The 13358-nt window shown below is 50.4% G+C and overlaps 1 protein-coding gene across 7 annotated transcripts in view; it reads left to right on the forward strand.

Annotated features, from left to right (window-relative positions):
* Positions 1-13358, forward strand: part of PRKCA (protein kinase C alpha) — a 277132-nt gene that overhangs the window by 213227 nt on the left and 50547 nt on the right. For all 7 annotated transcript variants that reach the window (XM_006092426.3, XM_023756965.1, XM_023756964.1 and 4 more), the window contains 3 exons: positions 7738-7894; positions 8870-9004; positions 9235-9331. In XM_006092426.3, the coding sequence (XP_006092488.1) occupies positions 7738-7894; positions 8870-9004; positions 9235-9331 (389 nt within the window). The remainder of the gene's footprint in view (positions 1-7737; positions 7895-8869; positions 9005-9234; positions 9332-13358) is intronic.

Here is a 13358-nt window from a genome sequence, read left to right on the forward strand (position 1 = left end):
ACACATATTATGTGACCCATGAATGAATATCCTATATAATAAAAGCCTAATATGCAAATTGTCCCCTCCACTGGGAGTTTGACAGGGGGCAGGGCCGGCAGCAGCAGTGGCAGGCAGCCAGCAGCCACTAGGGACCCTACCCATGCATGAATTTTGTGCACTGGGCCTCTTGTGTGTAAATAAAGGGCAGGGAAATATCATGAAGAATGTGTTTGAAAATGGGTTACTGAGTGAAAGACTACAAAAGGGGATTTGAGAAAACTCCATGTAAACTTCTGTAGAATGGGAGAGTACACCATCTCCATAAAACACGAACAGGAGACCATTTGAGCAAACAGGTTGACCAGAATGCAAACAGTGATATTTTGTAATATATAATGACAGAGAGAGGTGTAAAGAGATTTATCAGGTGAGCAGAACAAAGCAGCCGAGTGGCATTGCCTCTGGGCGGAAAAGGCTATTTCCAAACCTGTTGGAAATGAGAACATTGGGGCACAGGCTTGTTGTAGGAACTGGCACAAAGTGTACTGTGGCCTGACAGACACAAGCAGAGGCCACGGGGTCCAGTGGAGAAGGTGGGGCTCACTCCCCAGTGTCGTCGGGTAAGTTGTCTGAGCATTTGCAAGAAAAAAATTAAATTCGATCTTGCCTCACCCTGCACACCAAAACAAATTCCAAATGGATTTAAAAGTTAAACATAGAAAAGAAACAAAATAATAATAGAAAAAAAATCCCAGAAAGGGCAAGGATTTTCTAAACTTAAAATAAATGGAGGAAACTTTTAAAAAATGTTTGACAGGTTTAACTGTATAAAAACGTAAGTGCCGGTGTTTCTAGAAGCAGTAAATGAAATCTAAGTGCATATGACAAAGAGCCATTATCATTCATTTACCTCTAAAGCGCTCTTCTGAGCCAGCAAGAAAATTCCTTAGCTGACACCCTGTAGGAAACTGGAAGAGCGAGTAAGTCCAAGAAAGACAGGTGGCAAATAACCATATAAAACAAGTTAAACCTCAGAGGTCATCAAAGAAGCCAAAATTACAATGTCAGTTTTTACTTTTCTCACCACACCCTCGGTAAGACTTTGGTACACGCTTGAGGGAATAGTTTGCCAATATATGTTAAGCATCTTGAATGATCTTGTGCCCTTTGATCCACTTATAAGAATGTATCCTGAGGGGGGGAAAATCAGAAATTCGGGTGAATATTTATTTATGCATGAATGTGATCAGTTGCTGTTTATTTAATGCTTTTATTGATTTTAGAGAGAGAGGAATGGAGAGAAAAAGAGAGAGAGAGAAACAAAATCTATGTGAGAGAGATACATAGATTGGTTGCCTCCCATTGAACCTGCAACCTGGGCATGTGCCCTGACTGGGAATCCAACCGGTGACCTTTTGGTACATGGGATAACACCCAACCAACTGGCCAGGGCAGCTGTGTTATTAATGAAGGTGAAGAATTTTAAGCCAGCTGGATGGCCCCCAACAGGGGTTGATTAAATCAATTATCATATAGCTGGATAAGGGGATGCTAGGCATTTAAATGTTTTCATAGCATGCCTTGTTATGTTATAAAGGCATGCTTTGTACTGAGTCAAATCAAAAATTGTGAGTCACAGTGAGCGCCTGAGCCCCATGGCCTGGTGTTGTGCAAGCACTTTGGTTAGCTCACTGGATTAAAAGTGTCACACCCAAGCCCTGGCCCGTATGGCTTGGTGTTGTGCAAGCCAAATGTGCAAATTGTCACCATGTCTTTGTGGACCCAGGTGGGTGCCCGTCCATTCCCTCGTGCATGGCCATCACACCCACCGAGCCAATGGCATCCGTTTAGGTCCCACCGACCCCGAGGTTCTTCCTTCCAGACCTGCCCCTTGTCCTTCATCCAAGGGCTCAGGGCCCTCAGGACGCACTGTGCCAAGAGCAGCCCTTCCCCATGGCTGGTCCTTGGCTTCTCCTTTGGAAATCTGAGAAGTGACAGGTGGGCCCAGTAAGACAAAGTACTGAGTCCTCAAAAATTGTGTTTATAGATATAACCTCTACAAAAAATAAGTATTTCAAGCTAGATATATGCAGAGTGGAGAGCCTGGCGGGAAACACCACCAGTATGCTAACGGGTTCTCGCTTAGAGCGGAAGTGGGGGTGATTTTAATTTTCTTCTTTGTACTTTATGCATTTAGATTTTTTAAATTGAATTTATTGGGGTGACGTGGGTTCGTATTTAGATTTTTATATGATATGTGTATCTATTAGTCTTATAATCATATATATATAAAATCCTAATATGCAAATTGTCCCCTCGGGAGTTCGACCAGGAGACTGGGAGTTCAATCGCTCGCTGTGATGTGCGCTGACCACCAGGGGGCGGCATGGAATGAAGGAAGGCCCCAGCCAGCAGCCAGGGATGGAAGGACCTGGCCGGCAGCCAGAAGGCCCCAATCGGGCCTGATTGCTGGCCAGGCCTAGGGACCCTACCCATGCACGAATTTCGTGCACCGGGCCTCCAGTAAGAAAAATATTTCTTAAAGTCTTTCTATGTTGTGTATGGAGAATCATACCGTTCTCTCAATACCTAGAAACTATTATTTCTCTCACACCCAGATTTGATTTCCTTTCAGAACATCAGGTTTAGGGAACATTAGCAGAAATGTTTACTTTCCACTAACTGTCAAAGAAAAAGTGGTGAAATATTTACGATCTGTTCCCAGGGTCCATGGGCTGCCCTTTCTTGCCTCTCAGTTCTCTTTCATAAGTTTTATTCCAATGGGACTTGGGTTGGAGCGTTGCTGGCTTATGGTTTTGGGTACGTGACTGGCCACTGAATTTACCGGGACAGAAAACACATTCTTAGCACCAAGCAGTGAGTCTCGCTAATGAAACAGGACATTCACAAATAGGTGCAAAATGTGAGATGGTTGTGTCCCTGAGCCCAGGTCTTTGCATGGATTATGCATAGTGGGATGGGGATGGCTGAGCAGGTGTATTCTTAGTACATCTCATTTTTCCTGCCTTTGTCTTTGGCCAAAAAGGAATAAATATTACAAATGTATGGGTCATAGCACATGAACATGGAAGAGATCAAATCCAAAATTCTGTGGGTTTTATCAACACAGACAGTGTCAGCTGACTTGGCACAGCAGAACGGGAACAAGTGGATCAAACTGAACAGCACTGCCCGGCCAGTGTGGCTCAGTGGTTGAGTGTCGACCTGTGAACCAGGAGGTCATGGTTTGATTCTAGTCAGGGCACATGCCCGAGTTGCCTGCTCCATCTTCGATGTGGGGTGTGCATGTGCAGCCAATCAATGATTCTCTCTCATCACTGATATTTCTCTCCCTCTTCCTCCCTTTCTGAAGTCAATAAAAATATTTTTTAAATATTTTTTTTAAAAAATACAACTGAACAGCACCAAGGCCCCAGTTTGTTCACAGAATCACAGGCTGTGGTGACCCCATCAAAAATCATTCATGGTTGATGACGTCTTTGCATTTCGTTCTTGAAATTCTGAGAATTTCTACACAGCGATTTTTTTCCCCAGGAGAAAACTGCCCTTTCTGATACGTTTTTCCTGAAAGCTGGAGCCGTGTTCTCTGTCCTTTCGTCTTTGTGGGCTCGGCGATCATTTCTCCAGAGCACAAGGTTTCTCCTTGTCCGACAGTCCCTCCACATGGAAGCTTTATGTACTGCACCGTGAGGTTTCTCCTTGTCCGACAGTCCCTCCACATGGAAGCTTTATGTACTGCAACCAAAGATGAACCGCGTGCAAGCTTTCCTATCTGCTCTCGCTTTTCAGCCAAACAAGAATCCACGGGGCACTCAGAGGTTCTGCCTCACCCTGTGCTGACCCTGGAGCCGGGGTGGGAGGGCGGCTAGGGGAGGAGAAGGACACGCCACACCCAGGTGTGGGGTGGGACGCAGCCCCACTGCCAAGCGGCTGTCAATCTGTAGAGGTGACCCTCTGGGCTGGGCTGGGCCGGCAGTAGATGGAAGGTCAGAGGAGATGGGTCTTGTAAGGGCCAGCAGCCCTGAGACAGATGGACAGCTGTGCTCCAGGTGCCCGGGGATGGCAGCATGACCCCAAAGGCACAGGACTAGGGTGGCCTGGAGATGGTGAATTTTGCAGCCAGTGACTGAGTGCCTGCCAAGGTGCCGTGCTAGGCAGTGTGGGTTCAAAATAATTACCAACAAAGAGCCTGGCCTCACGGGTGTGGGGTCTCTGGGGTTCTATAAATAGTAAATGTGAGAGGTTGGGTGCAGTTAAATATTTAACGTATCTAGCGACCCACCCGTCAGAGCCGACGCCAGCTCCCAAGTCGTGCCACCACGTACCAGGTGACTGGACCAGGGGAGGGAGCGTCCCTAAAATGCAGATACGATTGTTAACGAAAATCACAGAGAACAGGGGCGATTGGCCTCTTGTCCGTATTTGGGAGCCTCAGACACACTGTGTCGCTCGAGCTGGGACTGAAAATCTCTCCTTTCTCACTTGTTTGTGAGAGAAGAAGGCGGCTTTTGCTTCTCCCTGTGGACAGTTTTATTGAATCCTGACCAGCGCTCACCTCGCCCAGCAACATGCAGCCTTAGTTTTCCCAGACTGAGCTTGGCCGCTAGTGGGCGCCACTAACATGTACCCACCCCGTTGCCCTGGACGGAGCACCTTACTCACACCTCCCACCCAAGGGCAGCTCCCAGCCAGGTCTCCGTCCAGCTGCCAGGACCTCCCCCAGCGCCCAGACCTCCTTGCCTCCCCGGCCACAGGAGGAGTCGCCTGGAGGAAGCTGCATCCCTTTGCTCTCAGCCCTTGGAGGGCCGGGCTGTCAGGGAAAACAGCAAAGGTCCTCAAGCCAGGGCCTATGGGTGCCTGCACACTGTCATAAAGCTGTGATGCTGTGCTCGGGGCTGGCCTCGCCCCCTCTATCAGGGATCTGGGTGGCACCTCAGGGTGTTTCCCAATTGTCATGATATTTGAATGGATGTAGGCCAAGAATGATACCTTACATTATCAGGACGTTAAATGACCTTTCAACCCAGGCTGGCTTTTCTAGGCTTGATGGCTGATCATTTCAAAACAGGCAACTCTGCCCAAAAGATGGTAAGATGGTTCGTGCTCTGTATTCCTATTTAAGTTCTGGAATCAAGAACCGACTTTCCTTCTGAAACTGCGAATTCCACCGCCCAGACGGATTCCTCCAGCGCAGATGTGTCCTCATGGAGGCTGCTGAAATGCTGACTAGAGGGACGAGGGGAGGGCGCGCTCCCGCCTGCCTGCCTGCCTGCCTGCCTGCCTTCCCTGTGGGGCCCAGCCCCTTTGGGAGCACAGTTAGGGCTGCGGCAGCTGAATGAGCAAGGGGCCTGCGTCACTTCTCTACGGCTGCGTTTAGAGACCATCTACCTTCAGAATAGAGCTTTACCAAAAAAAGGTCTCATTCGCAATCGTTTATTTATGACTTTTTTTTCTATCTTAATTCTGTGGATCAAAGCAGTTTGGTTCTTATAGAAAATAAAAGCCAAGAAATGAGGCGCTGTGTCCATTCTTGGCCCCCCGGGTGCTCATAGACTGAAAACACCCCACACCCTCACTGCCTCAGAATTAGCAGCCCCCTGCCCCACCCCAACTACTTCCCCGTTGGGGCGGGGCCACCAATGGGCTATGACTGTTGGTCGGACTTGAGACCATTTCTGAAGGTACTGACCTGACATTAAAAAGCATTAAATGACATGGTGGGAAAGTTATTCCCTTTTCAATCATCTTTCAATCTAGAAAAAAGGCTCTCTCTGGGGCTGGAATCTTCTTAACACTCGAAGCCTCGTTAAGTTCCCCCTCTGTAACCCAGAGCAGGTCTCGGGCAGCTGTCTCCGCCGGAAATAAGGAAGGCTGTTGTGTTCTCCTTGTACTTATTTTCCTGGTAACTTTGGGTGGATGGCAGACAATCCCGGTTTCCCGTGTACCACCGTGGTCAGTTTTGAGTGATGCATTTTTCACTCTTGAATGTTAAAAAGTGAGTAGATCTTTTTTAACATGAATAAGGGTCTGAATCCTCAAATGGTGCCAGTGATGCCAGTCCAGGGACCACGCTTAGAGATACTCAGTTGGGAAGCCAACCAGATGCTCATGCCTGGGCCTCCGCCCAGACCAATTAAATGAGACTCTCGGGTGCGGGAAGGGGGGGCATCACTATTCGCTCAAGCATCCCAGCTGTTTCCGGTGCGCAGTGGAGGTGGAGACCCAGTGCCGGCACCTGTTGGGGAGGGGAGGGCAGCGTCCTTACCCCCTCTGACTGCATGGCCATGGCATTGCCCTTCTCTTTCTCTCCCCTGCCTCTAGCCCTTTTGATCATCCACTTCCACGCTTGTGTTGCCCACCCCCCCCCCCCTGAGCTCCCCTCTTCCAGCTTCCCCACACCTGCTCCTGTCGGGGACACCCGCCAACGCCGCTGCTTGGTTGAGCACAGTGCTGGCACCGTGCAGCCGCAACCACGTTAGGAAATTTCCTCTTCACGGGTTTGCCTGCCAGTGCATGTGCTGCCTGTCCCGGGCGTCCCTCCGGCTGTGTTCTGTGCCAGGAACGTGGATTCACACCTGATGATCGTCATCGTCATTGATCGTCGTCGTCATTGTCATTGGGCTCTCGCTGTGCGCCTGTCACTGTCCTGAGCGCTTTGTGTGTGGAACCGGCATAATCAGTGAGGGACAGTTTTCCGGGGAAGACCCTGGAGGTGCAGGGAGGCTAACGTCTCGCCCAGAGTTATACGCCCGGGAAGTGCAGAGCCAGAACCCAAGCGCCGGCCGCCTGCCTGGCCCCGCGTCCTGAGCAGGTGGGACCCCGGGTCGGTCGCTGCCCATCCCGATTCAGGTGTTCGGCACGCTGTTCTCCCTGCAATCAGAAATGGGGATTTGGACCCACGTCTACTTCAGTGACATGGGGAACTGATAACCCCTTCAGCTTAAAGGATAACGTCTCCATAGGAAGCCCACAGCTTTCAATGCTGTTGGCATTTTAACTCATCACCATTCAGGAGAGAGGGGCCTGAAGTGACTGTGTCGCGGCGCGGGCTGATGGCAGAGCCGCACCCATAGTCGTTCGAGGAGGAGAAGAGCTGTTGGCAGCCTCGACGGTTCCTATGAGACCGTCTGGAATGCAGCTCAGTGCTCGCTCGGCATGCGGGCTTTTCCTGCTTCTTAAAAGCTCTGATTCATCCCAGTGCTTAATTGCAGGGAGGGACCTATGGCTCATCCCCAGGCCTTGTCGGGGAGCTTTCTTTTATGCTCCAGTGTTTAACCTTCTGTGATCCTTGGGCTGCTGTTGCAGGAGGCTGGTGCTCCTGCATTGCATTAGAAGCCGTCTGCCAGAGTTCCGAGGGATTGCGGGGGATGGGTTGGGGGGGTTCACAGGCAGCCGGAGGCAGCCAGGTCCCCTGGAGACCACCCACCTCGTCGGCTGGGCAGAGTGGGCACTCACAGCGTGAATCTCTTTTCCCTCCTCCGTTTCCCAAACCACCAACTGTGTGAAGCACAGAGCCCCTCATTTCATTTAATTCTCCCAACAACGCTAAGCCGCTGGAAACATGCCCTGTCCATTTCCCTAGCTGAGGAGAGAGGCTGGTGAGGGTGTTTCCGTGCGGGGTTCCCTGGTGAAGGAGGCTGCCAAGCGCGTGCTGTCCTGTCCACTCCCTGCTGGGTGGGGGTCGGTTCTCTCTCTCTCTCTCTCATTTCATCTTTCTTCCTTCTCCCTTCACAGTACAAGATGCGAAAAATCTAATCCCCATGGATCCAAATGGACTTTCAGACCCGTACGTGAAGCTCAAGCTCATTCCTGATCCCAAGAATGAAAGCAAACAGAAAACCAAAACCATCCGCTCCACACTAAACCCCCAGTGGAACGAGTCCTTCACGTTGTAAGTTTTGTCTTTTCTCCTTGACCGAGTGCCCTCCCTGCTCACCACAAACCCGCTCGCCTTGTGGCTGGGATCCTGTAGGGGGGCTTGTTATAGATGTCGCTCAACATGGCTTCAATCCGAAGGCTTTGCAGGCTGCTGCTGGGCGGGGTGGGGGGCCCACCAGGTCACTCATGTCTGATGGTCAATAACTTGGTTTACCAAGAGTTTCATGATGCCGACCCCGAATTATCATCAATCTCTACTCTGTACAAAAAGTTTCTTACGTTACAGATGATATAAAAGCATAAGGATCTTGTGAGGGTCAAGGTATGATGTAAGAATTTGAATAATAACTTTTGAAGCATGAAATAAATGAGTAACATCAACGCCGCCATTGCCACCGAAATGGGAAGGTCATCCTGACCTTTAAGCAGGGAAGACTTCTTGGAGGAGGTGGCATTTAGAGATAGAGAAGGTAGAGGAAAGGGGGTATAAATAAGTCAGGGATGACAAGGCACAGACAAGCAGTCCTCTTTGTAGACTAGAGCACAGGGAGCCATTCACCTGGAGTCAGCCATGAAGATAGCTCTCAATCGTATAGAATAGAGGCCGGCAAGCTGTGCTCTGTAAAGGGCTGGATGGTAAATAATTTAGACTTTACAGGCATACAGTCTCTGTTACAGGTACACAGTTTTGCTGTTCTAGAGTCAAAGCAGCCACAGACCATATGTAAACAAACGGTTATGGCTGTGTTCCAATAAAACTTTATTTACAAAAACAAGCCGTGGGCCGGATTTGTCCTGTGCTAACCCCTAGTCTAGAGCATTGGTTTTGCCAGGAGGCTGATTCTTTGTTGGCAGTGGGGAGTCACAGGAAGAGAATTGAATATTGAGATTAATACTTGCATTAAACTCAAGCTCAGATCATGAGCATGGGGTATCTCCCAGGAAACCACATCAAGGTAATCGTGTGTGTGTGTCTGTTCGTTTGTAGCAAATTGAAACCTTCAGATAAAGACCGGCGGCTGTCCATAGAAATCTGGGACTGGGACCGGACGACAAGGAACGACTTCATGGGGTCGCTTTCCTTCGGCGTTTCGGAGCTGATGAAGATGCCGGCCAGTGGATGGTAAGGAAGCCCAGGTGATGATGTCTGTGTCCACCCAGGGCTGGTCGCCTCAGAACCTCAGAGCACTTAGAGATCTGGAAACCAGCGGGTTCCCGTCTGAAAGGACGGGGGCTGTGTGGTTGCCTGGCTCTCCCCTCCCCGCGGGATGCCTGCAGCAGCAGCCGGGCGCGAGGTGAGGGAGAGGGGTTGCTGAGCCCGGGACCTGACTCTTCTCCCTCCGTGTCTGAAAGGTACAAGCTGCTGAACCAGGAAGAAGGGGAGTACTACAACGTGCCCATTCCAGAAGGGGACGAGGAGGGGAACGCGGAGCTCAGGCAGAAGTTCGAGGTGAGGACACCCACACACCCACCGGGGCCCCTTTCCTTGGGAAAGCTTCGCCTCAGGCAGGGCCAGGCTGGTGTGGTCACATCCCACGGCGGAGAGGCGAAGAGCAGCTGAAATGCTGCTCTTTCTCTTCGTTTGAAACCAGGAATATTCCCTGATCCGCGTTTCCTTTGCAGGCAGTTGGCTTTCTGTGTCTCTTAGCATCTAGAGCAGCGGTTCTCAACCTGTGGGTCGCGACCCCTTTGGGGGTTGAATGATCCTTTCACAGAGGTCGCCTAAATACATCCTGCATATCAGATATTTACATGACGATTCATAACAGTAGCAAAGTTACAGTTATGAAGTAGCAATGAAAATAATTTTATGGTTGGGTCACAACATGAGGAACTGTATTAAAGGGTCGCGGCATTAGGAAGGTTGAGAACCATTGATCTAGAGAACGGAGACAAAATGTTCTGGGGAGAGGACGCGGCTGATCTCTGCATAAGAAACTGGTTTGCATGTCTTGGGGCGCCGGGCAGGGCTCCCGTGAGGAGGAGGGGCTGTGTGCCTCCAGATGGCAGGGGTCACTGTGGCCTTCACTTGGGAGTGTGTTTGGGGGCGATTGGTTCGCCAGCATCTTCATGTTGGCTCTAGATCTGTGGGGAAGGCCACCAGCTCTCTCTGCTCCCCATTGGGTATCTGTGTTTGCCTTCTAGTGTTTTCTAGTGGAGGTACACAGGGATGAACGTTAGGGTTGGGGTAGCTTCAAGCAACCATGCCAGGCACAGCCCTTTTCCTGTTTGCTTTTTTTCTTCACTTGTTGGATTATCTACTGCCTCCTCCACCCCAAGCTGAGGACAGGAGCCCCATCCCCAATGCCACACGGCCCGTCTGAGGGACGACACAGCCGCATTGGCTGTCCCGCCGTGGAGCGGTCATTAGCGATCACAGGGGCGGGGACCACGGAGGGGAAAGGCGTCGGGCATCACCAGGGGGGCACCGCATTGATGGCTGAGACTTCGCTTTGCTGGCAGAGAAACGTTAACCCACGTTCAGTGCTTCATTCCAGGGCTTCCTGGTGAGTGGCCTTCCTGTTTTTCTGGGCAGCGAGTCCAGCTTTTTATAAAGGTCAGAGTTCCAAACTCAAAAAAAGAAACACAGGCCAGAGGGCTTGCGGCCAAGAGTGCAGCGTTTCGTTTCTCCCCAGAGGCTGGTTAGCGGCCGTGTGTGCGCGTCCTGCCGGTGGCTGCCCTCCCTCCCGGGAGAGCCGTGCCCTTTGCGGTGGAGCACCGGCCGCGGGCGAGTCCCACCAGACGGGAAAGGTTATGTCCGCCCAGCGGCCTGCGCGGGGCGGGGCGCCTGTGCGAACTCGCATCCCAGCTTTCCCTTTGATCGTCTTTCAGCGTGTGCTCCCTAGAATCTGCTGGGATACTGTTAGCGTGTTTGCTTAGAGCGTTTGTAAAACACGCTGAACACGAGAGACTGGGCAGGAAGCCCCGGGTGATGGTGTCAAAAGTCGCCGAGGATGTTCCGACACCTGCCGTCTGCATTTACAGGGAATGTCCAGGTCGGACTCCAGGCCGGGGTTTGCTCAGACAGCGGCTTTTTGTGGGGGTTTGTAAACGTGACCGTTGCGACATTTCCCCAGGACCAGACTGTTGAGAAGCTGGGGGACAGCCAGCCCTCCCAAATGGGGTGCCATTAGGCTCAGGATGCACGTTGGGGGACTGGCTTTACCCCGTGCCCTCCCGCTCAGGCCCCAGTCACAGTTGGATCGCTTCCCACTGTCTCCAGCCTCCCCTCTCTGCCCCTTTCTCTCCCTGGACCTGCATTACAGACTTGCTTTCCATCAGACCCGTCCGCCCACACCCCACCCACTCTTTTATAGATACTTTCCCAGCCTCTGGTAGCAGTTTCATTCAGCTGAGTGCAATGTGTTTTCATTTAAAAGTCAGTGGTGAGTCAGATCAATGAAATACCACCTGGCAGCTGGTCCTTAGGGGCAGGACTCACTCATTGAACAGCATCCCTCCTCGAGGGCAGCGATTTTCAACCTGTCCATCTCAGGGCACCCATACGCTAGTGACTAAAGTTCTGCGGCACACCAAAAAATATATTTTATCTTTTGCTGATCTGACCAAAGAAAAAAAAAATAGGCATAACTTGGATTCATTCACATAGCTATTGTGTTGGCTGTTGTCATTTTTTTTTATTTGACAATCTAAAGGGAAAGAGGTCCGGGCCCCCAGCTAAATGGCCAGGTAGTACATGTTTAAAAATTCTTTTTTGTGGCACACCAGCTGAAAATCACTACTCTGGGCCATGCTTATTCTTTTCTAGAAAGAGTTCCCAAAATGTGGTTTTCAAATCCTTCCCCAGAAATCTGAAGTCATTCAGTCTGGTGAAAGAAAGAATAATAATAAAACACCCGAGCAGTCATAACTCTGCCACTGTGCTTGTATTCATCTGATAAGAACATGGAAAAAATTTCAAATTTGTTGTTGATTTTAAAAAATCCTGGCCAACAGCATGATCAGTGAGTGAAGCTCTTAGGAGCCAGGGAAATTCCCGGGATGCCTGGAAATGACCTTACCCTGTAAGGCATCATCCCCTGGGAGCCATTCATCTGCCCAGAAGGCAAAACTGACCAGGGCCTTGACCACTGTCTCCCAGGCAGTGCGTCGGCGGGCTTAACCTGTTCCATGGTCGTCTTCAAATGAAGCACAAGAGGTCCCTGAGTCAAAAACGTAAAGTACATATCTGTTCTTTGTTCAATAATGTTCCAGCAATGAATGGAAGCAAGCAGTCCCTCCTGTCTGCCGGGTTCCTGTGGGCCCTGCTTCAAATCGTTTTGGAAATGAGGCAGGAAGCTGATTGAGGCCTGAGCGTGAGGCCCCCTGTGCCAGTCAGCAGTCCTCCGGCCCGCCCAACGCTGGCGAGGACATGAGGTGCCTGGGCTTCCTCCAGTCCCAGGCCTCCACTGCCTGCAGGGAGGTGCGTGCGAGAGTCGGAGAGGAGGGTCGGCCCTCCCTTCATGGCAGCTGCAGGATGGTGTAACCTTTGCTCAGCAAACCTCTGTAAAAAGTCACGTAATAAATAGTTTAGGCCAGGGGTCCTCAAACTACGGCCCGCGGGCCACATGCAAATACAAATATTGTATTTGTTCCCGTTTTGTTTTTTTGCTTCAAAATAAGATATGTGCAGTGTGCATAGGAATTTGTTCATAGGTTTTTTTTAAACTATAGTCCGGCCCTCCAACGGTCTGAGGGACAGTGAACTGGCCCCCTGTTTAAAAAGTTTGAGGACCCCTGGTTTAGGCTTTGCAGGCCTAAGGTTCAAAGTAAGTACTTATGAGGTAGGGGTCTCTGTGGCAGCTCCCAGCTCTGCCTTTGTAGCACAAAAGCAGCCACAGACAACATGTAAGCAAACAAACAAGGCCAGGTGCCAATATAACTTTATTTACAAAAGCAGGCGGCAGACCAGAGTGGCCGGCGGGCCAGTTTACCAGCCCCTGGCTCAGCCCTGGACTCGGGTCAAATCCTCGCTCCTGCCCTTTGTTAACCGTCTGACCTCCCTGCGCGTGGCTTCACTGTAAATGGGAATAATGAGCAGCGCTGTCTTAATAGTCGTGTGGGTTTGTTTGGTTTTTTTTTTTTTTTTTGGTTTGTGATTTTTTTGTTGTTGTTAATCCTCACCGGAGGATATTTTTCCCATTGATTTTTAGAGAGGGAGGGAGGAGGAAGAGAAGAAAAGAGAAACATCTATGTGAGAGAGACACATCTCACATCCGTTGGTTGCCTCCCTCACACACCCCAACTAGGGCTGGAGGTCAAACCTGCAACTCAGGTATGTGCCCTTGACCAGGAATCGAACCCAAGAACTTTGGTGCGCTGGCCAACGCTCTAACCACTTAGCACACTGGCCAGGGCAGTAGTAGTGTTTTAAAAAGATTAAATTAGTCTATAGAAAAGTCCTCAAAGCAAACTTATATACAATCGTTAGCTCTTATCATCATCATCAAAATGTTTCACTGCAGAAACTGGGTTAA

This window comes from Myotis lucifugus, unplaced genomic scaffold, assembly GCF_000147115.1.
Source record: "Myotis lucifugus unplaced genomic scaffold, Myoluc2.0 scaffold_100, whole genome shotgun sequence".
Taxonomy (NCBI): domain Eukaryota; kingdom Metazoa; phylum Chordata; class Mammalia; order Chiroptera; family Vespertilionidae; genus Myotis; species Myotis lucifugus.